Raw genomic sequence first — 27,189 nt, 5'->3', positions numbered from 1 at the left:
ACCCCAGGGGAGCGGTGGGAAGCTTCCACTCGAACAGCAGGGAAAAAGTTTCAGGGCTCGGCACGAGGAAAAGAAAAATCCATGCGAATGGGAGCTGAGCGGCGGGGGGGCTGGCACGGAGGTGGGGACGTGGGCTCAGCTGGCCCATCGATGGGGCGTTCTTCTGCGCCTCCCACCACCCCCCAGGGGAGAAACATGCCTCAGCCCCTCTGGGGCTCAGCCAAAATCTCACTGCTGCAGGCAAAACCTCCCCAAAGTCACCTAAACACGCAATTGCCATGGGCACTGCTCCTTTGGGCTGCATGGATTTTTCAGCTGCAATCTCTAGGCTCCCAGCAGACCACGTTCCTGAGTCCCAGGGACGGTTTCACCCTGCTGCTGACCTGGCTGCAGCCCCCGTGCATCCCTATGGGGATGCTTCAGGACCTCATTTTCCAAAGTCCTTGGTAATTTTGGGTGCATTCATCTCTGCCCCCAAGAGAGGCCTGGAGCTCAGACACAGCTGAGTGCCTCCTCTTTAGAAATCTGGCAGCTTTACCAACCAGCTGAGCCCTTTTTAACAGGCAGCAACAGCATCCCAGGCGCCCTGAGCAAGTCCTGCTTCGCTAAGTACTGTGCTGTCCATAGCCAAGAGCTCCATCGGAGCAGGGGAGGGCAGGAGGATGGCAGGATTGTTGTCCCCAGGGTGACAGTGAGCGATGGGGGATGCTCTGCCTGGTACAGGGGACTGCCCTGAGTCCTCCTTCCCCAGTGATGCTGCACACAGGGGAGCAGCCCACTGACTCCAGCTCAGACAAGGTCATCTTGGTTTTAGGAAGGGAGAGGTGAAGCGCTGAGAGGTCTTGTCCTGAAAGTCCCCCAAACAACCACCGACAAAATCAAGCAGCTGACCCAGATCCCCTCTGCTCTTGCCTCACCTGAGGGACCATCCTCCAGCCCACCAGCAAGCGGGCAATTTTTCAATCCATCGGCAACACGGTCTCTTTGGGATTGAAAGTCCTCCCATGGCCTTCTTCACCTCCTGGGACTGGGTAGAAATATGTCACTTGGCCATTGACCCCGAAGTGCAGAGGGTCTGGCACATGGAGACATGGATCTAGCACATGGAGACATGGGTCCAGTACATGGAGATGTGACTCCAGCAACCATTAATGTGGAAGGGCAGCTTGAGCACCCATCATTGGCCATCAGAGATTTCCTGTTGACTCAAAGGGCTTCAGGCTGTTCACAGAGGGGAGGATCAATTATCCACTGCCGTTAATCTGCAGGGACATCTGAGACCACAGATAAATCACAGATAAAAGCTGTTCTACCTCTTCCAGCAGGAACACCTTCCCTGTCCTGTAAACCTCAAAGACACGACACTAAGAGGAAAGTTAAATGATTAATTTGTTTTTCAAAACCGTGTCCTGAGAAAAATACCAAATTTTCTAGCCGGAGGAAAATTCTTTCGGCAGCCCGAGACCCTGTAAGCTGTTTGGGAGTTCATTTTAGTTGACTGAGTGTGCTTACACATCTGTGATTAGACACTTACTCTACAGATTTTTTTGTTAGCCGCCCTATTTGAAATTCTCCCCAAACTTCCCAAGCAGGATTTTCTTGTCCAACCATTTGTATTTTATATCCGCGCTGAAATACTGCTTTATAAATAGCAAGAGCTTTATCTTGACTCTAACCAGCAACCTCAACTTAAAGCTAAATGCATAATTTACTGCAAATTAAACTTAATGGGACTGGAATAATTATGTTGACTTTTGGAAGTACTTAAGGATAAATACATGATTAGATATTTTGCACACCATGAGGAAATATTTATTTCGAAATACAAATTCTTCCCATTGAGCCTTTTGATAGAACATTTAGAGGTGACACTATCAGCATATAGATTACAGTACCATTAAGGCTACTTAAATAAATTACCCTGCTGCATTTGCAGCACTGAAGAGATGGGAAGTCTCCGGCGAAGTGTCGTGTCTGTGCCGCCAGTTCGCCACATGGGCATGGGGAGCTTGGCACAGCCTTGGACGGCGCTCTTCAGCCTCCGCTCCCCGTGCCCATTGTGGAAGAATTGTCATAGACATCCCTGCAGAACCGGGCTGTCCATGGGAACAAGGTCATCCCACAAGGTATTCCCACCCAGAGACTCTCCACACACCTCTTTCCAAAAAATGAACCAAGCAACATTGGTACTAACTCATATTTTCTCCCCAAGGGATTTGTTTTTTATGGAAATGGCTCAATTTTAGAGCTGGTTTTCTTTTTTTCTTCCCCAGGCAAGTCAAAAATTTAGGGGAATTTCAGCAGGAGGAGAATTTGCAAGATCCTTATCAGCAGTTCATGCTGTAAAACCATTCGTGACCACAAATTACTCCTGCTTTTTGCTTGTGTTTCAAGTGCCAGCTGCTCTTAGCTGCCCAAGAGGTCCCAATGCCCAAGCATTTCCAGCAAAGCACTTTTCCAATGGGAAATCCCAGCTCACTGCTGTGCAGGGTTAAGGCAGCCCCATGTTAATAACGAAAACAGCAGGTAGGGGAAAACATCAAGGCAAAATGTCTCATCCTCCTCCTCCTCCAGGCTCTGACTTCCACAGCCGCTACTCGGTGAAGACATAAATCCCCAGCCTGGATCAGGCTGCTGCCAGCATCGCATCCCACTGCCATGGGATATCAGGCACCGCCCTGGGCTTTAAACAGAAATTATAGGGTGTGGGGGCTCTTTTTTCTTTTAATAATGTTGGCAGAAGGGAGCTTTCCTTTTGCTTCTCCTGGGGGACTCACCAAGAGAGCATGAGCACCCCAGGTGAAACATTGGCTGGTTTGGGACTTTCCTGGATTTTGGGATCGTGCTCCTGATGGACCCAGGAGCTCTTTGTCTCCACACACCCCCACAGGGCCAAGGGCTGAGGTGTTACCAGGATGTAATGTAAGTGAAACTTGGTGATATGCACAGGACAGACTGAGTTATGGAGCTGAAACACGGTACGTGTTGGATATGGGGATTAGTGTGGCATCCCAGCTCACCCGTCTGGACTGCTCCAGCTCCCAGTTTCAGAGGCGAGCTCTGGTGCTGCTGCTGATGGGAGCATGGAAGCAACAAATAAACTGGGGTTAAAACTTTTTACACAAGGGGCCCTATGTCAGCAGGAGCCAACACAGAGCACCCCAGAGCCCAGCATGCAGAGGGCACCCCCCATCTGCCCACTCGTCCCCAGGCCCACATTTTGGTGCCATCAGGACCAATGGCTCACGACCCATCCAGGTGGTTGGGCTCATTTGCAAAGCAAGGATGGATGGCTGTCCCAGGCACGTGGCTCTGCCCCTGGGGACAGGAATATGACATGCTCGTCCCCATTCCAGCCTCGTCAGACAGGCTTGGGAAGCATTGATGCTCAGCAGGGTCTCTGGAGGCTGGGGTCAGAGAGGGGATGGAGATGATCAGCCCAACCTGAGCCACAGACAGCACTTGGCCTCACGGATACATCTCAGGCGATAAATGGGCCACTGTAACTAATTGAATTTGGGTTTTGCTTTAATGAATTAATCTGCCAAGGTCAATCTGGAGGGTTTAAACACACCCTTCCCCCAGCTCTGCTTTTGCCTTCACCCTTGACTCAAGACAACTTTAAAAATGCCACATAAAAAGGAACAAGCCAAAACCTGAGAGGGTGAACTGCCACGAGCTGCTGAGAGGGACAGGAGTGGGGTGCCCCAGGTAGGACCCCCATGCCAGGAAGAGACCCACTTCGCCTGAAGCACTGAAGAAGAGGGAAAAGGCAGCCCTTGCTCTGCCCACAACTCCTTTGGTGACCTTGGTAATGTCCCTTGATAACTGGGTGGCTCCAGCCACTAAGATGGGTGGATGAGATCTGGGTACCATCCTGACAACACTCACCATGTCCTAAAAAGGTGCTTCACTTGCAGGCTTTCCAGGGGCTCTGCCTGCAGACAGACCCTCATGAGCCAAAGACTCCCAGGTGGGATCTTAAGCTCATTTTTCCTGCAGTCTTTGACACATGGATACCCATGTCACCAGTGGTGCCACCACCACCTTGAGCCTTGAGGACAGGAGCGCTGGTGCAAGGACCAACCTCCCCGTACACCCCGTTACTTGCTGCCCCGGAGAGGAGGAAGGAGGGGAACATGGGTTTCTCCTGCCCCAGGAAGACCAGCACCTTTCTCCATCCCATGATTTCGTCCGACATCATGCGCTCCAGCTGTCTTTGCACCAAAGTAGCTGCTGTGGGAAACAGGGCCATATCCAGTGATACAGCATGGGGAATGCCAACAGGCATTTGTATGGGGTGGGGTCATGGTGGGGTTGGCAAGGACAGAGCAGAGCATCCACTGGGAACACCAACCCCTCCAGGAAGGAGGACAGGGGTCAATGGGGACACCTCTGCAGCTACTGCTGGACACCAGCCAGGGGCCGGAGGCAGGGTCCCCTGGCACATCCAGCACTGTTTGTCAGCCCAAATTTGGGAATGATCCCATGAACAGAACAAGAATGTCCAGGTCACCTCCAACAATACCATGACATTGGCTTTGGGAAGTTATTACCAGCTCTACCAGGGCTTGTGTGCTGCAGATAACAGCACAAAGGAGGTGTTGAGTTGGCAAATAATCCCCAAGGGCCAAAAGTTGGGCACAGGATGGGCACCTTTGGATTAGCTACTGAAATGCAAAGTGCTCCTTTTAAGTCAAGTCGCTCTAATCCACCCATGCCTGGTGAAGAGCTGCAGCCAGACCCGGGTGCCTACGGCTGTGCCAAGGCACTCCTGGCTCTGCACACTGGGGAAAGAGGAGTTTCGCTCCATCTCATCCCCATCCCCGGGCTACCCGCCAACATGTCACTCACCGGGATACGCTGATGAACCAGAGCTGGGACAGGAGGGACATCTCCATGGGACATCTTCATGAGACCTCTCCATGGGACAGGAAGCCAGACTCCTGGTCCTGCCCCAGCTCCGCGGGACGGTGATGGTTCCCCGTTGGCTCTCCTGGGCTGCCCATGCCTCTTCGAGATGTTGCAGGGATGAAGCAAGGAAGGAAAGTGATGCCACCCATCTCCCTGAGCTCCCGGAGCCTCAAAGAGCCACCAAACCCAGTCACCACCACCCTTGTCCCCACAGAAACAGCTCCTTTTTTTACTTTAATGGGGCATAGCAGAGAAGGGGCAATTCATCATCCCTGATGGGAGGAGGGCCCCAGGGAGCAGCTGCTGTTTCTCCCTTCATTACGGACCAGCCGCTGGAATGATGGCTTTCATAAAACCAGGGGGAAAGGTTTTTTCATCATTAGCTGCCAGTGACAGCAAGTGCCCAATGAGCTGTGGCTGAAATACAGCTTGGGAAGCGTGAGGCTCCAGCTCCAGCAGGGAAGGGACCGAGGAGAGCAGGGTGACTGGGCACTGAAGAAATCAAAAGCAGCTCTGGATGGACAAGCCACCAAGCTGGTGGCCAGCCTGGCTGCGTGCCCTGCGGCCGGGCTGTTTGCTGCTGGGGAGCTGGGGAAGCCGGCTGCTCCGAGCCACATAGCAATAACCTTGAAGAAGGCAGTCTTTCCCTTATTTTTCAGAGATCCAAATTTATCAGATGCTTTCCAGTTTTGTTTGGTTTCAGGGTTGGTTATTTTGCACACAGTCACCACCACAGATAGCAAGTGGGAAGGGAAAGGAATAGGCAGCAGGGAGACATGGCTGATGGCTTGGGGACTACAGCTTTGCTGGGAACCTGCTCCAGCACAGACCCCCTCCCCGAGCAGGGGCCGATGTCCCCAAACAGCCCCAATCCCCCCACACCAGAGAACAGGGCACTGGAGGTTGCAGGGCTGCAGGGGCCAGCCCAGCTCGTCCCCCCCCCGGCACCAAGGGTGCTGCCACTGCTCAAGGCCACCCTGCCCTCCAGCACAGCACCACGGGGCTTGGGGACAAGGAGCTCACCCCCAGGGACACCCCTGCCAAGGGCTGACCCCGCAGCCCAGAGGCAACGTGCACACCTAGAGCCCTACTCAAGTGCAGTTCTTGATTTTAATTTGCATTATCCCCCTTTTTATTATTTATTGGTAAAATGTAATTACCGCATCCTTCACGAATCTTAATTAAAGATGAAAAACAGTCCTGACAAGTCAATTAGATTTTTTTTTTCCCTTGGTCTCCATTAAATTAAGACTCAAGTGTTACTGGAAGTGTTTAATATCACAACACATTTAACTGAAGGCTGCTTTGTAATAAATAAATCACCAAAGACAATGCAGGAGCTTTCTTCTCCTGAAGGCTTTTCTTACAATAGGATTTAATTTTCCAGCTGGGATATGCACTGAAAAGAGTTTCTTCCTCCGTAACACCTTTTCCAGCAATGGAAAACTTCCATCAGAAGTGTTGCGTGAAGTTGCGGCCATCCAACCTCCACAGGTTGGCTGGCAGGTCTTGCCTGGGCCAAGATCTCACCGTGCTGGTATTAAGAGAAAACCCACAGCAAAGCTCTGCAAGCACAAGGCAACCCCATCTCCTCTGCATGGTGATGGGCGAACACAGCTCCTCTGTGCCATGAAGGTTTTGCAGTCCTGGAATTTGGCCCTGCAAATGTGCTCCCCCAAAATACCTTTGAAAAGCAAGATACAGCCAATACAGAGGTCTTTTCTACAAGCTGCCTGGTGGGTATCTGCATCAGGGCTCCCTACAACACAGCTCCCAGACCAGAGCCAGAGAAAGAAATCCAGAGGCCATCACAAATTTGGAACATTTATTTATGCAACTGATTTTCTTAAAAGGAAAGAAAGCCAAAAATAATAATAAAAAAACAGTTAACGACAGCTGGGTGTGTGTGGTACAATCCACATCAGATGTGTCCCTCCTTCACCATCCCTCCCTTGGTCCCACCGCACCATCCTCTTCCACAGGGGAGCTGCCTCGTGGTACCAGTCCCTTTAGCAGCAGCTCTTGGATGCTGCCAGCTTTCAGGATCACTTTTTCTGCATATAGACAAAATCGTTCCAATTTGGTATTCTTCCTGGGTTTTAATTTTTTCTTTTTTTTTTTGGTTGTTGTTTTGTTTTTATTAAAAAAAAAAAAAAGCACCACTCCAATCTGTAATACCAATAAACATTATCCATCTTAAGAACAGTATTTATATTTTTATATATATATTTCTATATATATATTTCTATGTACATGTCCTTGCCTCATGTCATATGAGCATCTCAGTACGAGTTGGAGATCAGTTGGTTTTTATAGCACTTTGATTTCAAAGTCTGCCCTTCACAAGAGATGCCCTAAAAACCCAGAGACATCCAGCAAGGAGGTATCAAAAAAAAAAAAAAATCTCGCTTTTAAAACATATATACAACTCCTCCAGTCTCTGTAGTCTCTTTAGGACTAAATGGGGTTTCAATTTTTCTTTTTTTCTTCTGGTAACACTTTACCTGCAAAGCACTGCGGGATGTTCCCTCCCTCTGGACCAGAGCAGGATGCAGGTGGCCCAGGCTCCTGGGAGGTCTGGGATGAAGCAGCAGCATCCCTCCAGCCCCCAGGCTCTGGGGCTAAACAGTGCCATCATGATCCCATTGCCAGGAATTTCAGAGATTCAGCTCAGCCATTTTCATACAAAACCAAAGAATTTCTGCACCCTGGGACCTCTCTGCACCCACCATACAGCGCCTTCCCTGCAGCGCCCTAGGACAGCACGGACACATCTACAGAAAGATGGGGATTGGGAAAAAGACACTAATTTATTCCAAGTCAAGGCTTGCGATGCGAGTACTGGTGTTACCAGGTACTGGTATAACTGGACCATTTTGCAAGATCGGGTGGGGTAAAAAGACTATTTGGTCACAAGACAGCATGGGTCCACAGCAGGGTTAGACAGCACAGATGGAAAGAAGGGGAATAATGTTGTATAGCCCTTGGAATAAGTTATTGTCAGGCCGTGTGAATTATTTGGCGAGCACATGGGAAAGCCTAGTGTCTGGGCAAAACTTCCCGATGCTGCTGAAATCCCCATCACCGCCCCTGGGTGTCTGCAAGGCAGCGGGTGGGACATCCTCCAAAGTGGAGAGGGCAGCAATTTATCTTGTTGCTCTCCTCCCCCCTTGGAAGGTGGATGGAAATATCTCCTGGGTTTGCTCATCCAGGGCACAGCCGTTTCAGCTCTACAGCCTTCGTGCTGCAGTTCGCTCCAGCCAAATGGTGCCTTCCAAAGCTTTCAGTCATGGTATGGATTGGAATGCAACTCCCCGGGGAGATGGATCCCCAGCCTCCAGGCAGGAAGGGCAGGGAAGCTTCCCCTGCCCTGGGGAGATGGGGCTGAAGGATGGGGGAGCATGGAGGATGGGTGGGGGGATGAAGGATGGCGGGGGGGTGAAGGATGGGGTTGCCCACATGCAACCTCCAGCATATGGAGGACAGTTTCTCATCTGTTTTGCTCCATCCCCTGAAAAATACTGTGAAGGGTTCTGCCTGGCCCTCAAGACAGAAGCAACCATCCCTCGGTTCCTCGAGTCTCCGAGGCAGACCCCTGACCTGCGTCCCTCTGGTTGCACCTTCTTGAGGCCATTTGCAGAGAGAGAAAACCCTGACCACAGCTTTATTACAACCAGGCTGTAAGCAGAAACTCCTGTAATTATCACAGTATCAGACAGAAAAAGTGACATCTCACACCCGCCTGCAGCAGGATGAAGCCAAAAAAGTTATCAGGGACCTTCAATCACCAGCCCTATATGCTTGTCCCTGGGTGGCACCAGGGGCATGGGGACCTCCCCGTGCCCAGCCCCGAAGCATTGCCATGGCTCAGGGCTTCAGCACAGCTCACCCCATGCCAACGCCGTCACCAAAACCGACCGTCCCACTTCCCCAACCCTGGCAAAAGCCAAGCAGCATTGATGGGCAACCGCCTGGGGGTGGCATCCAGGAGGCATATGGGATGGACCCGAATTTTGAGGGGTTTGTTTCTGGGCACTGAAGGTGTCTCATGTGCAGCAGTTCACAAGGGAGGGGTTAAAAATGGACCTGTGGGCTGGTGCCTTTTGGTCAGCCCAGAAGGAATTAATTGCTACAAATGGAGAGGATGGTGCACAGATGCAAGGGAACCATCGCTTGAAACGCTCTGCAAAGGCACCAGGAGGGGTCCGGGTCAGTCCCTGCAGAAGGACATCGCCTGCCCAGTGCCCCCTGTGCCACAGCGTGAGCCCAGGCAGCCGCCAAGCCCTGACCCCCCACCTCCCGTCCCTCATCCCCGCTCTGTCCAGGGCTGGATACACAAAGGGTTGCAACTCACAGAACTAAAAAGAGCAAAGATCAAACTCATGGTATGAACGGGCAGAAACTCAAGAGCTCCTCTCAGGGTCTTTGCTCCGGCTCAGAGCACGTCCCCACCAAGGGCAAAACCTGCTGGCAGCTGTCTGGGCTCCTTGGAAGAGCAGCTTCAATTCCACGCACAATTAAAAAAGCAACGTCTCTTCTCCAAATATCCACCCTTCCCTGCTGGAAAATGGCCTCGGCTCCTTCTGTCCTCCTCCTCCCCTCCCTGGCCTCTTCTCCAGCTGCTTTAGAGATGTCCAGGCAGCACCGCGGGGCTGCATCCTGCGCACACCGACCCCACGACCATGATTCAAAACGATGCAGGTACGGGACAAGTTGTGGCATCCAACCCGTGGCTGCTCGGACACGCTTGGGGTGGAAGGAAAGATGGAGAGTGGAGGATGAAGATGGGGAGCGGCCGACACGTCCTGACGTCCTTTTGTTTTTCTTGATCTGATGGGTTTTCTCGTTGGGTCCTTTGCTGTTTCCCTCTTCATCTTCAGCACTAATGCAACGTCCAAGTGCAAAATGCACGGTTGGCACGACCCCTGCGCAAGCCCTAGCCGCCCCTCTCGTGGCGAGGTGCTATCTGGTCTCCAAGGACTCCAGATATTCCAGTGCTATGTCGTAGCAGAAATGATACTGCTCCTGTTCCGAGAGAGAAGAGAGGATGTTATGATCCTGAATAAACTATTCCCAAAAGCCATCCCTTTTCAAGGTAAAATAAGTTTCAATAGCCCTAAGGAAAAGCCTGGGAGGGGGTCTGTGGGACGAACACACGTGTCACCCCTTGCTGGGGGCTGCATCCCTCTCTTGTGCCCCCGTGACAGTCCCGCTGAAGCAACAGCCAGGAGAAACTCCACTTTCGGCAAACGATGCCCATTGCTAGGGAAGGGGATGAACCATCTCCCGGATCCAAAGGCACCGCACGTGCCCCATTCCTGCATTTTGGGGGCACGCAGCACCTTTGCCTCCCCCGAAGGACAGACAAGGACTGTGACATTCCCTTACCGTGAAAATATGGTTTATTCACTACACCAGGGTACAAAGCAGGCAGCACCAGGCAGCCTCCACTGGCCAGCCTCACCCATGTCCGCCTCCCTCCCACACCGCAGTGATTGACATTTGCCAATCAGATGGTGGCAGAGCCATGGGAATGATGGGGTCTGGGTTCAGAGGTGTCCGAAATAAAGCCCTGGGCATGAAATCAAGGAGAGTTTTCATTTTTTAGTTCAGCAGAGGCTGCAAATGGGGAGCGTGCCCAGGCAAGCATCCACGGTCCGGGTGTGGGATTACCAGAGACGCCCTGCTCCAGCTGCCAGGACATTTCTCATCACAAATTCTCCTGATGCAGATAAAAAATGCCATTTTCCATCCCTGGTGGGGATTTAGTCTGGACATTTGCTTGGCATAGGGGGAGAGGTACAAAGGGATGTCCCAGGAGCTTTCCCTTCCAAAAATCCAAATTTTCCAAGGGAAACACCAAGCAAGTAAGCATTTTGGTGCTCAGGTCAAAGTCTGACCCACCTGTGACAGCCAGGCTAGAGCCAAGGGGTGCAAGTGGGAGAGCTCCTCTCTGAGCCCACGGCAGGACCGGGCTCACTCTCCCATCCTTTCCCTTTCCTAAGACAGTTATGGACGGTGTCAGCATCTTCCCACCCTTTGCTCCCTCCCTAGCTGGCTCCCCAGCTGCACAAAGGGAAAGCCCAGCGTGGCTGGCTCCTGGTTTTATAGCAAATATCACCAAAATTGAGCTTGCAAAGGCAGTCTCGTCCATCCTTGTCCTCCTTTACATGACCTGTTCTTGTGCAATCCTGTCCTCGTACAACTCGCAGCACAAAACACTATGCGGGAGCTCAGATCTTGGAGGCACCCATCCCCATGAGATGTTGCTCCTTCAAGCATCAACCAGCAAAACCAGCCAGAGTGGGGAAAAAACCCCAAATAAATCAGATTTCTGATGCTGCTGCAAGTGCTGGAACATCAGGTGGGAGCATTCCGGGTGTGACAGCAGGCAGGGAAAGGGGAGAGCTCATCTCCCGAAATCCTCAGCAGCAGCATGGGGATTGCAGCTTGAGCACCGGCATGAAAATCCTGTTATTCTCCACGCAGGTGGGCGGCTGCTTGGGGACCCCAGGTGGGAGTGGGCAGCAGGGGAGAAGGGGTTCAAAGCGAGGAGGCTGCAACAGCTTAGATTAAAAGGACATAATGCTTTTTGGATTAAGAAAAGGGATTGTTTCCATTTATCATCATATAAAAATAAACCCCACAGGCAAACAGAGGGGGAAGAGGCACAGGCAGTGGGAAACTGCTATGCGCCGGCTGCTCTCCGCTGGGCTGCGGCTCTTTACACTGGGTGAGGATCCGGCCTCCCAGTGACTCCAGTAGATTGGGATTCCCAAAATAGACGGTTCAGGTTCATTTGAGGCTGGAGGACGCTTGTGTCCTGATGTGAAATGTTGCCTTTTTTTAATACCTTTGCAATTTAGCCCAATGGGCCTGGTGGCTTCATGCTTGTCACATCATCTTTCCATTATCTGCATCCCTCCCTCTGCTCCCCTCTCCCCTCCCTCACCTTCTCCTCCACTTTAATTCCTAATGCAAATCACATCCCCTCTTCAAAACCATTTCATTTTGCAACTTAGGGATTTTATAATCTAAACAGGGTAAACATTTCCGGCTGACTTGCTTTTAAAACATCACTAGGCACCTGGATTCCTCCATCACGGGGACAGGCACACACCTGCTTTATCCCCTGTCCTGTATCAAGGGCCTGAAATAGGGCACTGGCTTTTCACCCTGAGCCGCTGCCACCTCCAGCCTTCCCATCATGAAATGTGGCTTCATCGCTGCCCCCAGCAGCTTCTCCACCAATTAATTTCACTCAAAACGCAGTTCCCTTTTATGTTTCCAACAGGAATTAGTCTGACTCTACCACAGAGCTGCTCCCGGCACCGCAAACCCTCTGAAGAACTACAATTATATCCCGTGAATTAATGTGAACCTGCCTTATTACTCCTGGGAAGGATTTCCGACAAGCCCAGCACTGACGCCAAGGGCATGTCAGCACGGCGAGATGAAGGCAAGCCCAAAGCTGCTTTCAAGAGCTGCCTCGCCTCCCTGTCCGCCCCAGCCCACGCCACAGTACTGGCATGCTCACAGAGACATGATCTGCATGAGGATGCCCATAATGCTAATCAGGATTTGGGATGGGAAAGGAGGTTTTTGGGGAGGTGAGCATCCCCCAGCGCCTCTCCTCCCTGCTGGAGGGATGCGTGGGAACCAGCAGCCGGGGTGGATGCCAGCTGTGTCTGGTGCTTACCAAGGTCTCTACCATATTTGGCTTGTAGTTGCGGAGGGTCTTTGCAGCATAGAAAACATCTGCCATGTTGTGACATTTGATCATCTCCAGGATCATGGTGGAGGCACAGAAGGTGCCGCTCCGGCCACCTCCGTTCCTGGTGGGGGAAACATACGTGTCAGTGGTGAGAAGATGGCATTAGAGCATCTTCCTGCTCCCTCTAATTTCCCCTTCCTCTATCCATCCCTGCATCCCAGGAGATGACCCAGAGCAGGGGCTCATACCCCAGTATCTTCCCAAACTGGGGGACCTGAACCAGACCCACATGGTGGCAGGAGCTGTGATCCTGCCCTCTGGTCCTCACAAGAGCCACAACAGAGCACGAAAACACCTTTTTGCACCATCAGGGCTGGGTCTTGGACATCTGGGCTCTGTTTCCAGCCCTGTCGTGGACCGATTCCTCATGTGACCTTGGGGAAGCCACTGTGTCCTTCTACCACCCTCTTCCCATCTGCAGGGTGACCCTGGACTGATGACCTGTTGGGTAGTGCTGGCTGGAGGAACCATCCCACGTTTCACCCAGCACACAGCTCGCTGGATATCTCCTCCCATCCTGGGCTGAAGCCATCCCACACCACCACATCTGATCCCTAGCAGCAAAGGGGACTGGGGAGAGGAGGAGAGAACATGATGCCAGTGTTTTATAAAGCATGTTCTCAAATTATCCTTCGGCTAATGAAGACGGACAAGGCTGTAATTAATTTTTGATTAAAGGCTCGCCTGCTGTCTCTACCAATCTGTGAACGTGCCAGGTCCCATCCAAGGAGAGCACGCTCGGGTGTCTGCGCGAGCCAAAGCCAGCTGGGAGGAGGGGGATGGAGAGCATGTCCACCTCAATGAGAAGCCGTGGGAGTTGCACAGCTCCTGCCACATCCCTTTGGAGCCTGTTAACACACGTGGGACGTGGTGACAGGGCTGGGACCTCTGCCAAGCCCCGCTGCAAGGCAGGGGACTGGTGTGAATGGCAGGGTTGCTGCTATCGGGTGTCACTCCTGCTGAGCATCCATCTCATGGAGGAGCTTTGACCTGGTGACCACAAGGTACCTCACCCAAAACTCATGTTGTGGGAGAGGGCACTACCTGGGGACAAAGTCACCCCGGTGAGGGCTTTTTAGAGGATTTCCAGGCAGAACTGTGGACACATGAGCTGGTGGCATCTCCCCCCGCACCAGAGCCTCCTCCTCTCCAGCTGACACTCACAGGCAGTGCACCACAGTCCTGCCATCGCCGCTTTCCTTCTGCCACCTCTCCACTTGGGCCAGGAGGTGCAGGAAGGACTTCTTGGAGTCCGGGGTGTCTCGATACGCTGACCACCGCAGGTACTGGAAATGCCGGACCATCAGGTGCCCCTCCTGTAACTAGAAAAGCAAACCTCATCAGCATGAACCCATGGCCTGCCCTCACTTGCCTCCACTGGAGGTTTGATGGAGGGCAAGAGCGGTTTGCCACACATTAATAGTAGAAGAAGACAGGAAAACCCTTTCCTGGTGCTTTAAGACAGATGGTTCAGCTCACTCCTCCGCAGCTCACAATGGTTCCACCACACCATCCTGCCCGGGGGAAGCTCCATTGACGTGGTTTATCCTAACTCACAGCATCTTGAGCTGTCTCTGTATCTTCCAAAACCTGCCACCAGACTGTTTTGGGGTTGTGTGGCGGGGTTTTGGGAGGGGAGGAGGGGCCGCAGGGCCGGCTCCTGTGCGAAGCTGCTGGAAGCTTCCCCGGCTCCGAGTCGGACCCGCCGCTGGCCCAGGCCGAGCCCCTCAGCGAGGGTGGCCGCGCCTCTGGGAGAACAGGTTTAAGAAGGGGAACCTGCGGTGAGTAGTGGGAGTGGAATGGGAGAGGAACCCCTCCGCAGATCCCGAGGTCAGTGAGGAAGGAGGGGAGGAGGAGCGCGGGAGGAGGGGATGCCCCTGCAGCCCGTGGGGAGACGGCAGGCTGTCCCCCCCCAGCCCAGGGAGGGCAGCGGGGGAGCGGAGGCCCCCCAAGATGGCCGGGACTCCATGGGAAGCCCGCGCCGGAGCAGTCTGTGACTGAAGATCGGCCCGCGGGAGGAACCCGTGCCAGAGAGGTTCATGGAGAACTGTCTCCCGTGGGAGGGACCCCACGGCGGAGCAGGGGGCGAGCGCGGAGTCCTCCCCCTGCGGAGGAAGGAGCGGCAGAGACAAGGGGTGAGGAACCGACCCCAGCCCCCAGCCCCTGTTCCCCTGCGCCGCCGGGGGGAGGAGGGGGAGAGAACCGGGAGTGGGGTTGAGCCGGCAAGGAGGGAGGGGTGGGGGGAAGGTGTTTTAAGGTTTGGGTTCACTTCCCATTATCCTTGGTTTGATTTGATTGGTAGTAAGTTAAATTGATTTTGTTTTTTCCCCAAGTCGAGTCCATTTTTTGCCCATGACCATAAGTGGTGAGTGATCCCTTCCTGTCCTTGTCTCAACCCATGAGCTTTTCGTTATATTTTATCCTCTTCATCCCACCGGAGGGGAGGAGTGAGCATGTGTAGCTTCATGGTGCTTTGTTGCCGGCTGGGCCTAAACCACAACAGAGACCCCTGAGCCTCCCCAAGGCTTCTCCATGACGTCCTTGTCTTGCATGCAGAAGATCCCAGGGGAAGTGTTTTTGTTGTGTTCACTGTAAACCAGGAGCCTGATGAGAAGCTGCCACCCATGGAGGCAGGGAGCGGTGGAAGTATGCCTTAATACCCCAGTAATCTGGTTAGCTTTGAAACCTAATCTAGTTAGCAGGCTCCAGGAGGATTACATCCACAAAGCTAAACGAGGCCAGGCTTTAGCCAGGCAGATGTGGGGCTCTTACTCAGAAGTACTCGGGGCATCAGAAGTACCTGATGGGATGAAACCAAGGGTCACACACTCCAGCCGCATCTCGGGCCTCAGTGGCACATGTGTTGGCAGCACGCATTGGAGGAGAAAGGGGTGATCCCCAGCTCTGGAGGGCTCTGTCCACCCCATTTCAGATGCCTGATGAGCGGGGTGAGCACCAGACCAACTCCAACCAGCAGGACCGGGTATTCCTGTGACTCTGCAGGGAGCCCCAGCCGGGGGAGTGGGTGCTGGGGGCATGTGGTGCCCACTCCAACCAGCACACCCCAAATGCACAGGGGCTTTTCTGAACCTTTTTGGGAGCTCCGATGTGGGTTGGCGATGTGACTGGATGGGCTGACCTCCCCAGGTTCGAGTATTTGCTTCCAGCTTGAAGCCAGGAAGGCAGAGGGTGAAGATGAAACAAGTAAGTGGAGTTAAAGCAGGAGAAAACTGCTCTGACAGCCCAGAAAGGAGAGCTTTGGGATCCGTTCTGAAGCTCAGGTGAATGCTCTGTCTGGCTCCGGAGGACTTGTGACACCCCCCAACGCCCAGCTCTCCTCCGGCCAGCAAGGCTTGGCAAGAAGCGGCTCCATGCATTTACCAGCACTCCTCCAGCGATCTGCTCCGTGGGGAAAGCTCTTCTCAGATCCAGAGATTTCAATCACACTGCATTTTAATTTAGCACGGGGTATATTCTACCACCTGACAGCAAAGCACATTTGGTGAAGGATTTTGTGCTGACACCCAGGAAATGCCAGATGCTCCCACAGGGAGCGCAAACCAAAACCCTCTTTGTGTTGAGTCCAGATAATCAGGATTTATCTCCTCTGACCCCAGCTCCCACGTCGAAGCACCCTTCCCAGCTGGGCCATCAGCCAAGCTGCACGCTCCCTTCCAAGCTCCCTAATTCCCATCTGCCCGATGACCTCCACTGGGGCATTGGCCTCAGCTTCTTGGCAACCCTCAGGAGATTTAAAGACCTCAGGGATGCCACCTCTTCATGGCTGGCTTTTATACTTAAATTGGCTTTTTTTTCTGTGTACAGTTCTGCACGCATGCAGGCTGTTCATCACAGTCCCTGTCCCTTCCCAATTTCACTGCGTTTCTTTTCATTTAAAGGCAAGCTGAACCAGCCAACTGTCAACGCAACAAGGACAACAGGTGAAAACCTGTGCGGATCTTCTCACCCTGCGGGAAAAGGGCTCTGCTGGTCCCAGGGGAGCTGCTGTGCCCACCTGGGGAGTCTCCATCCTGTGATACATGTGTGGCAGGGCAGAGATGGACCTCCAGGCAGGATGAGAAATGTCTTCCTACAGAGCTTGCAAGGAGCTGTGAACTCCAGAAAGGTTGGATGGAGCCAATGGCAATCTGACAGGCTCCTCTCTGCCAGGAGGAGAGCTGGGGCTGCATCCTCTGGAGGAGCTGGATTAGGCTGAAGAAGACACCAGCATCTACAGCACTATTCAGTTAGTTTATATGGAGAATTACCCAGCCGAGCAAAGACAAGCTCTAGGACTGTGTGGCCTCACTAGATGCATCACCCTTCTGCTCTCCAAGAAAGGTCTTCACTCATATAAAGCTCTTGGTGTTGCCCCAGCCCTTCCCCAATGCAGACGCTAACAAATGCAATCCACCCCCTGCACACAAGCTCACCCAACTCTGACCTCTGTACTGGGAGATGCCTGCACAAACACACAGACACGCGTAAAGCCCCCCCCGACCACCCTTCGCTAGCATGGAAAAACTAGAGGAGAGACCCTCACCCGTGTGATGTTCTGGACTCGGAAGAGACGGGACACGATGTCCTCATCCGCTGCTCCGGAAACGTACTCCACCTCCATTGGGCCGTACTGCTGGAGCCCCGGCTCAGGCCAGTACTGCAAACAGGGCTGTGGAGAGAAGTAGTACAGCTCACCGTGACCGGGGACATGTACTGGGACATGGGGAAAGGGCATCATGCATCACAGGCAACGTCAAGTGGAATGGAGTGGTTGGCGCTGGACACTGAAAGGGACTGCTGGCACAGGGGGTGGCCCCAAGATGGGATGCTGGACCCACGGTGCATTGCTGGATGGAGGATCCCTCAGCTTGCTCAGGGATCAAAGCTGAAAGGTCAGGTCCACCCCCTGGCATCCATATAGCCCTCTCCCCACTGCATGAACGCAACAGCTGATGCTCCTGGAGATGGACTTTGCTGGTCCAGGAGGATGCAGGATGGACCTGGCAAGCAGAGGCCTGATCCTGCACAATGATGGAGCAGGGCTTGGCTGCTCCAAGTCTGCTCGCAAACCCCATTGGCTTTAGAAGCTGCTCTGCCATCAGTAGCAAGAGCAACGTGGGATGACATGCCCCCTTGCCCCATGGCCAGGACAACCCACCAGGTCAAAGCAATCCCAGCCTGCAGCCCAGGAAAGGGCTAGGGAACGACTCCTGCTCCCCCTCCACGTGTCCGGCACAGCACTGATGGATGGCTCAGTCCAAGGGTCACAGATATGAATGTTTTCACACTGCGACAGCTGGGAAACCAGCATCGACACAAAATATATGATGTTTGTCACCGCACTTTAAAAGGGCATTTAGTATTTCAGGTCATCTAACGGCTTGGGCCTAACTGCATGGCAAATGTGTTTGAGAAATAATTGGTTATTAATAGGGGCTATAAATCTCCAAGATCTCTAAGCCTTCTAGACTCAGAGCTATAATTTGGATATTAAAAGTTCCTCCAGCAAGACGTAGTTCAAGTGAGGGATATACCCTCTAAGTCACCTTTCAGAGCTGCCTGCTGTAAAGGTTGATTTATTACCTGTTGGTCCTAAACTGGTAAACATTTAAGATCCAGCTAAATATTGTAACACAGACATCCCTGAAGAATAGATGTCCAGAGAGAGAGGCAGGGCTGAATAATGAAGAAAAATGGCAAAGTCCCTGTTGGATGGTGCCAGGGGACAGTGGCCACTGCAGGGGATGGGGACCTGGGGGAGGATAGCACAGGAGTGGGCAGCTCCTGCAAGGCTGAAGGGCATTTCTGGACCAGGGAGTGAAAAAACAAGTTGGAGAGAGAAATAAAATCGGTTTTGCTGCCTCCTTCCCTGCCATTGTCCACTACAGCTGGGTTCAGCTGATCGCTGATGTTTGTGCTGCAGACGGGAGGTGCTGGGGTGGTCACAGTGGAGGGACAGTAAGATGGTGGCACTGCTGCAGAGCTGGGTTTTCAAAGGTACACTTTGTCCCTGGCAGGTATCTCAGCAAACATGAGGGTAAATGTGAATAAAGGTGAAAAACGCACGTGGGAGCATCAGTCACCCTCCCCTAGCTGGACCTGTCCACTGCTTGGGCAACACAGCGGCCCTCCTCTGCAGCCACGCTTGCAGGCAAAGCCCTTCCACCCTCCTGGCTTCAACACCTCTCTGCACACAGAGGGAAGCCAGGAGGTCCTTCCCACCGGGAGCAAAGCCCGCAAGGCTCGGAGCAGCCGCCGCCACCAGCCAGGGCTCGATGTGGCGATGTGCTCAGCCCTGTCCTCACACCAGGACTGGAGAGCCTGCCTGACCATGCCAGAGCCACCCTTGGGTGCTGGGTCTGCACTGACACCCTCTGCTCTGGACTCACAGAGGCACAGAGAGGCAACAGCCACCACAAGAATGCACTTGCTCACATTTTCAGTTGAAAACACCCTTCATCGCTCTGCTCAGAGCACCTCCTGAGCAGTCCACGAATGGCTGATCACTGTCTCATGGGCCACAGACCACACTTAAAACCATTGTCCTCATTCCTGTTTTTGTATGGTCACGTTTGCGTGACAAACTTCAGTAAAGCCAACACACTTGGTACAGTACTTGTACGAGCTCCTGGGTACTTGTACTAGCTCCTTCAGTACTCTGGGATGAAGCCCATCAGGCCTCATGGACTTAGGAACATTCAGCTGACACGGCTGGCCCCTTAGAATTTCACTGTCCACAAATTGAAAGTCACTGTTCCCACAGTCATGGTCCTCCAACTCAGAGAACCGGGTTGATAGCTTGACAAAAGGTTGAGAGAACATCATTGAGTTTCCTGGTTTGGTTTCTAAAGGTTCTATAACAAAGAAAAGCAGAGGAACCCAAATCCAGAAAGGGGCAGGGATACAGAGCATCAGTTTATTTCAATTGCAAAATATATTTAGGTGGCATTTCACTCTATTCTACGGAGCAGCACGGAGAGCCTGCTGAAAGCTGAGAGCATCACCTGGGTACACAGACAGCCACGACAGAAGCAGCACTACTGAAATCACAGAGCGGGGTTTATTCCATAGAAGAGGGGACAGGCATTTCTGCACAGCGGGAAGGTGCCCAAGGGAAAACCTTCAGGTCTGGGGCACTTTGATGCCCAACGCCGCAGCCTTCCCCATCCCTCCCTGGGCACCATCTCCCAGAGGCAACGGGACGCAGCACTGCCCTAGCAGGACACACCAAATGCAAATAGAGTTGGATTCAACTCTTGGCTCAAAACAGCTCTCTCCATGAAAAGAAAGCAGGGCTTTCTAGCAATTTCTTCTGTCTTCCACTTCCTGTTGCCACAAGACGGGTGCCACGCTGTGATGTCACTGTGATGCAACACAGGTGTCACCGTGACGCTGGAGAACTTCCCAGGCAGCTTGCGCCAGGGCCCTTCATCCTGCTGACCGGCAGGACAGGGCCTGGCTGGTCAGCGAAAGGGTCACGGCTGGAAGTTGCAGCCTAGCTGTGAAAAAAAAAAGCTAAAATGGAGCCACCTTCACCAGAGACATCCTGCACTTCTGACCCAGAGGAGCCAGACTGGTGGGCGACTTCAGCTTCTCCCGACCAGCCAGGAGGTGGTACGGGAACATCCTGGGATGATGCCACCGGACCTCTCGGAGAAGAAAACACCTTTCAAGGTTTGCCTGATGAATCCTGGACCTCCATCATATGGTTTTCTTTCTCAGAGGAGAGCTCTGCCAACACCAACCAGTCTTCAGCCTGCTCCTTCCTCAAGAAGCTCTGAAGATCGTCAGCAGCCATCACTTCCAGTCAATCTGGTGGGGTGATGATGGAAACTGCATCGTGATCGCAGAAAAACTCTTCAAAAGGGAAGTGCTGGGGAGGAGGGGACCCCTGAAGATCTTTAAAACCGAGTCCATGAGAGGCTTCATTTTCCAACTTAACCTCCATGGATTCTGCAAAATGGAAGGGGATTCTCTCATATCTGCCTCCATCGAGGAGGTGCGAGCAGTAGCAGCAGCAGGTTCTGCTCTGGGCAAGGTATGACGGTTCCTCCGCACATGAAAGAACCCTTGGGACATTCTGGGGGGAGAGGTTCACATTCAGAAAAAAATAAGCCTTTACAAGGTAGGAGATGGGGATGGGAGCAAATGGCCTGACTGTGTCTCGCAGGTCATTTTCAGGAATTCTTGATGCAGGATTTCAGAGGAGCAGAAATGCTGACAAAATAGATTTTGGTTATTTCTGCTTGCTTCAAATCCGTGAAATGGAAAGATCAGCCCATCCTTTGTGCTTGTGCCGTATCTGGCTGCACCAAAAATTTAAATCTTTTTGTGGCACCTGCTGAATGCTGGCAAGATACCTGGCAGCATCAGATTATTCCCCACATGTCCATTCCACTCTGTGGTGCCTGAAAACTAGTGGTATTTGCGTTTCTCCATCAGTTTTTAGGCTTTTGAAAACCCTACATTTCTCTGCTCCCAAATGCCAAAAACACAAGGGTGGTTATTACTTAACAAACCCTATCCTAACATTTTATTCAGCTGAAACTTGAGGTTCAAAATGCCCCAGAGGGCCCTTTTTAATGCCCATGTTTGGTTTTGCTGATGCAGATGCTTAGTTACCAGATCTCTGTCTTTCTCCTCCTTGCAATGATGGCAACTAACTCCTCTCCTTTGCATTTTGTAGCTGCTCTTCTACCACAACCCCTTTTTTAAGACAGATTGCCCTAACCTCCTCTGGATGTGCATGCAAAGTGCTGGTGAAAGAAAGAGAGCCCCCGCTGCATCCCCACAGGGCCCCAACTTGAAGGACGACCACCCAAGAAGAAGACGACCTGATGCTCAGCCAGCGGTAGGAGCGGAGGAGGAGGAGAACGACACCCAGACATCTGCAACCACCAGCTCCACACCGACCGAGCCACGGGCTGACACAACCGCCCAGACGGGCAGTGCCGGTCCATCCCCACCAAAACGGCACTGCAGCCACAGCCCCGCTGGCAGCCAGGAGGCGGCTCCTGCTCCATCCATGGCTTCACCACACCGTGTCACACCTCCTGCCCCAAACAGTCCCTTCACCCTAGCCATGGGACTCCCCACATTTCCACCTGGGCAGCCAAAATTCGTTGCTGTGCAGGTCCCCGGGGCTGGCCTGCCTCCATTCTGCGCTCCATGGTTTGCGATGACCACACTGGCAGCACCATCTGCCGTTCCCGTGCCAGGGCCACCGCACGGCCAAGCTCCAACCCACCGCCACTGCCCGACCTGCACCTGCGGACCAAACACCGCAGCTGCCGGCGACGGGGTTGGACCTCAGTGGGGGCTGGACTAGAAAGAGCAGAGACCTTAGGTAGCAAGTAAGCGTCATAGAGGTAGAAATACATTAGTATAGGAATAAGTAACAGTAAATTGTTTGTTGTTCTCAATAATAAATCTTTTCAAGTTGCCTTGTCCTGCCTCTGCAGTCTCACAGTCACTGTCTCGACACCCGGGGCGGGGGGTTGGCTTCAGGGACATGAAGGGTTTGGCTCCAGCCCGCAAAAGCCAAAGGGCCCAGGCACTAGCCCTGCACTCAGCAAAAGGCCAACCTGGGGCTGCTGCAGGAGCTGCACCAGCACCCAGGGCCACTCAAACCAAACCAATCCCTCCTAGCTCTTGGGGAGTCCATGCCCCTTCCTCCCCCAGCTCAGACCAGGGGCCAGGGGCAGCGGGGCTGCAGGGAGCAGGCTTGGGCTTCTCCTGCCCATCCTACATCCCATCTGGGGACAACTACAGCATTGCAGCTGGCAAAGCGATAAATCGGTCCTACAGGAGTCACAGCTTGGACTTACTGGAGCAAGAACTTCTCCCTTCAGCATTTACTGAGGCTCCCTTTAGAGAAGAGGCTTTAACCAAAGCATTTAAAAAAGATGCTACATCATGATCCCCTTCCTTTCCACAGAACAGGGAATTTCAGTTTTTGGTGAGAGCAGACCTGTAGCACTGGCTGTGGAAGATGCTCCACACTGCACAGCCATTTATGCAAAAAAAAAAAAAAAAAAAAAAATCACAGTGGTCATGAGAAATTAGATCACGAGTTCATAGGTTCACAGTAAACATGCCGCGCTGCACAGCGCAGTCCAATCACGGAAAGATTCCCTAAATTAGGTCCCAAGGTAACAAAGCTGAGTATGTGATTCCACCTCCCAAGTTAAGCATCTGTATGCCAGACGAAGAGGACAACAGCCAATTCAACTGGCACCAGGAAAAGCAGCAGACAAATGTATTTCATCTCATGACCTGTCCCGATGACTTTACAATCAGTACTGCTGAATCGGTGGCTTGGGTTACAGGAATCGGAGATCTTCAATAGCATCTGAGAGCTTTCCAGGTCTGCACAGAGTCACTGAGAAGCAGATCAAAGTGGGAACAGTAGCTCGAGCAAGGTTCACGGACGGAAACATACCCAAGGAAGTCAGGAATGTTAAAAACGCTAATCCAGAGAGGGGGATGTCACTTGTACCGAACCAGGTGTTGAAGACTTCTGGGCTTGTAACACAGTCTTCAGCAGAGGACACCCAGATCATTCCTCACTTTGGTTTTTGAAGCCAGCGGTCTCCCAAGTGGGGTGTGCAAGACAATCCATCAGGGTGCCAGAAGGAAACATTTATTTTCATTTTCTATATTGTCATTCAGAGATGGTATATTCTCAACAGCAAATGACTTCTGTACAATACATTGGAATGAGATGGGGAGCAACCATGAAAATCTCTCCTACCACATGGAGATTTGCTGCTTATCTCATGGCAAAGGGCTTAAAAGACTTGTCGAACTCAAAGAAGTTTTATTTGACAAACAGACAAGCGTTGCAAACTTGCTGATGACCAGCTGCTGTCAGTAGTATGCTACCTAGCAGATATTGTCCAAAAACTAAACACACTTAAGTTGCCCCTTCAAGGTGAAGGGACCATTTGAACAAGCGAGAAAGTAACTGCTTTTTGAAAGAAACGCATGCTATGGAGGGAGCATTTGCTAAAAACCCCCAAATGCAACACCTTGCAGTCAGTTTGCAAGCACAACTGGCTGACACCAGGGAAGATGGACGTTTAACAGCCAAGAAAACCCTTTGTGTAAGCAGTGGGTGGATTGAAAAACAAGTATTGTGGTTCAATAAGCGCAGCTGACGATGCACTTCTTCCATTTGCATCTACACATCCGTGTCAGGAATTTTTTTTCAGCAGTGAGAGTCATTAAAACCAAGTATCAGAATAAACTGGACTTAGAACCAGCCCTTCGGATGGCTCTATCACAACGCGCTAAACCAAGATTTTCAAAACTAATGAGGTGTAGGCAATCACAGTGCCCTCACTATAAAATATTGTTGTTATTATTAATAGTACTTTTTTAGCAAGAGAAAAAGGGGGGTTGGACCATTAATAGAGGAAAATTTAAAAAATGTTTTCAAATATTGTTCGTCTTTATCGCCTACTTTTTAAATTTCTACTGTTTGTGTATGTCTTACAGGGTTCCTAATTAGTACAGGAGAACATACATATGATTTATAAATAAATAAGTACGCACATTTGGGGGGCGGGCGGTGTATGCTCAAAAATTGTTTCCCGATAGGAGTGTGCCATCAAAAAAACCTCTTAAATAGCAGACTGCAATGGTAAGATGGACCTTCCCTTCCCCCGCAAGACCCTCAGCCACCGTCCAGCTATTGCACTGATTGTCACAGAATCATTGAATCATTTAGGTTGGAAAAGACCTTTAAGATCATCGAGTCCAACCGTAAGCCTAACACTGCCAAGTCCACCACTAAACCGTGTCCCTAAGTGCCACATCCACACCTCTTTTAAATACCTCCAGGGATGGTGACTCAACCACTTCCCTGGGCAGCCTGTTCCAATGCTGGACAACCCTTTGGGTGAAGAAATTTTTCCTAATATCCAATCTAAACCTCCCCGGCGCAACCTGAGGCCATTTCCTCTCATCCTATCGCTTGTTACTTGGGAGAAGAGACCGACCCCCACCTCGCTACAACCTCCTTTCAGGTAGCTGCAGAGAGCGATAAGGTCTCCCCTCAGCCTCCTTTTGTCCAGGCTGAACAACCCCAGCTCCCTCAGCTGCTCCTGACAGGACTTGTTCTCCAGACCCTTCACCAGCTTCGTTGCCCTTCTCTGGACACACTCCAGCTCTGTAGAGCCTTCCTACCCTCAAGCAGATCAACTCTCCTGCACAACTTGGTGTCATCTGCAAACTGACTGCGGGTGTGCTTGATCCCCTTGTCCAGATCACTGATAAAGATATTAAACAGAAGTGGCCCCAATACTGAGCCCTGGGGAACACCACTTTTGACCGGCCACCAACTGGATTTAACTCCATTCTCCACCACTCTTTGGGCTCGGCCATCCAGCCAGTTTTTTACCCAGTGAAGAGTACGCCTGTCCAAGCCATGAGCAGCCAGTTTCTCCACGAGAATGCTGTGGGAAACCGTGTCAAGGACTTACTAAAGTCTAGGTAGACAATATCCACAGTCTTTCCTTCATCCACTAAGCAGGTCACCTTGTCATAGAAGGAGATCAGGTTGGTCAAGCAGGACCTGCCTTTCATAAACCCATGCTGACTGGGCCTGATCACCTGATTGTCCTGTATGCACCATGCGATGGCACTCAGCATGATCTGCTCCATAACCTTCCCTGGTAGCAAGGTCAGGCTGAGAAGCCTGTAGTTCCCTCGATCCTCCTTCCAGCCCTTCTTGTAGGTGGGTGTCACATCTGCTAACCTCCAGTCAACTGGGACCTCCCCATTTAGCCAGGACTGCTGATAAATGATGGAGAGTGGCTTGGTGAGCTCTTCTGCCAGCTCCCTCAGTACACTTGGGTGGATCCCATCCGGCCCCAGAGACCTGTGTGTGTGTCTAAGTGGTGTAGCAGGTCACTAACCAATTCCCCTTGGATTATGGAGGCTTCATTCTGCTCCCTGTCCCTGTTTTCTGGCTCAGGGGGCTGGGTACCCTGAAAACAACTGGTCTTACTATTAAAGACTGAGGCAAAGAAGGCATTAAGTACCTCAGCCTTTTCCTCATCCTTGGTCAATATGTTTCCCTCTGCCTCCAGTGAAGGATGGAGATTCTCCTTAGCCCGCCTTTTTTTGTTAAAGTATTTACAGAAACACTTTTTATTGTCTTTTACCACAGTAGTGAGATTAAGTTCTAGCTGGGCTTTGTCCCTTCTAATTTTCTCCCTGCATAACCTCACGACATCTTTGTAGTCCTTCTGAGTTGCCTGCTCCTTCTTCCGAAGGTCATAATCTCTTTTTTTTTTTTTCCTTGAGTTCCAGCCAAAGCTCTCTGTTCAGCCAGGCCGGTCTTCCTCCCCACCAGCTCATCTTTTGGCACATAAGGAAAGCCTGCTCCTGCATCTTGAAGATTTCCTACTTGAAGAATGTCCAGCCTTTCTGGACTCCTTTGCCCTGGGACTCTGTCAACCAGTCTCCTAAACAGGCCAAAGTCTGCCCTCCAGAAGTCCAAGGTAGCAGTTCCGCTGACTCCCCTTCTTAATTCTCCAAGAATCAAAAACTCTATCATTTCATGATCACTATGCCCAAGACGGCCTCCAACCATCACATCACCCACAAGTCCTTCTCTGTTCGCAAACAACAGGTCCAGCTGGGCCCCTTCACTAGTTGGCTCACTCACCAATGGTGTCAGGAAGTTAATTCCACACATTCCAGGAACCTCCTTGACTGTTTCCTCTCTGCTGTATTGTATTTCCAGCAGACATTTGGTAAGTCGAAGTCCCCCATGAGAACAAGGGCTAACAATCGTAAGACTTCTCCTAGCTGCTTATGGAATATTTCATCTGTCTCTTCATCCTGGTTGGGTGGTCTATAACAGACTCCCACTATGATATCTGCCTTATTGGCCTTTCCCCCGATTCTTACCCATAAACACTCAACCCTTTCATCACCATCATCAAGCTCTAGAGAGTCAAAACACTCTCAGCTGCTGGTGCTGGAAGAGGCCTCTCCAACAACCCCAGTCACACAAACCTGCTCATTTCTGCATGCCCATGGGCAGATTGCTTCATTAAACATGAGCCTGATCTAGGAGCGACTCCTCTGAGTGAGCATACGAGCTGGGAAGCTCTTCGGGGCCAGCTCTGCCTTCTTTCCCGGCAAACCTCCACAAGGCAAGAGACCATCCCAGGACATCCCTCGATGCACTGGGTCTGCTTCATGTCACCCCATGCAAAGGTTCTTTGGAGCACATGGCATTAGCTCAGCACAGAGGGACACATGGGCGCACTCCATAGCTCTGCACGTCCAGCATATTTATATATATAAATAAATACCAGCGTATTTACCCACCAGTCAGTACTGCATCCATCTGCATCCTTGCAACGAATGGTACAACTGCCGTTTCGGGTCATTTACATCGAGTATCTGATCTCAACTTGTGAAATAAGCCAGCTAATGAAGTCTTCTCCAGACATCCATTAAGAGTCTATAATGCTAATTTTATG

At 51.8% G+C, this 27,189-nt stretch overlaps 1 protein-coding gene across 4 annotated transcripts in view; it reads right to left on the bottom strand.

Annotated features, from left to right (window-relative positions):
- Positions 1–6,725: 6,725 nt before the first annotated feature.
- PTPRU (protein tyrosine phosphatase receptor type U) overlaps positions 6,726–27,189 on the bottom strand; it is a 77,741-nt gene continuing 57,277 nt past the window's right edge. For all 4 annotated transcript variants that reach the window (XM_052811171.1, XM_052811172.1, XM_052811173.1 and 1 more), the window contains 4 exons: positions 17,232–17,357; positions 13,853–14,010; positions 12,614–12,749; positions 6,726–9,939 (listed from right to left, as the gene is read on the bottom strand). In XM_052811171.1, the coding sequence (XP_052667131.1) occupies positions 9,877–9,939; positions 12,614–12,749; positions 13,853–14,010; positions 17,232–17,357 (483 nt within the window). In that variant the 3' untranslated portion in view covers positions 6,726–9,876. The remainder of the gene's footprint in view (positions 9,940–12,613; positions 12,750–13,852; positions 14,011–17,231; positions 17,358–27,189) is intronic.

This window comes from Harpia harpyja, chromosome 16 (genome assembly GCF_026419915.1).
Source record: "Harpia harpyja isolate bHarHar1 chromosome 16, bHarHar1 primary haplotype, whole genome shotgun sequence".
Classification (NCBI taxonomy): domain Eukaryota; kingdom Metazoa; phylum Chordata; class Aves; order Accipitriformes; family Accipitridae; genus Harpia; species Harpia harpyja.
This window is presented reverse-complemented; position numbering and strand designations above follow the sequence as displayed.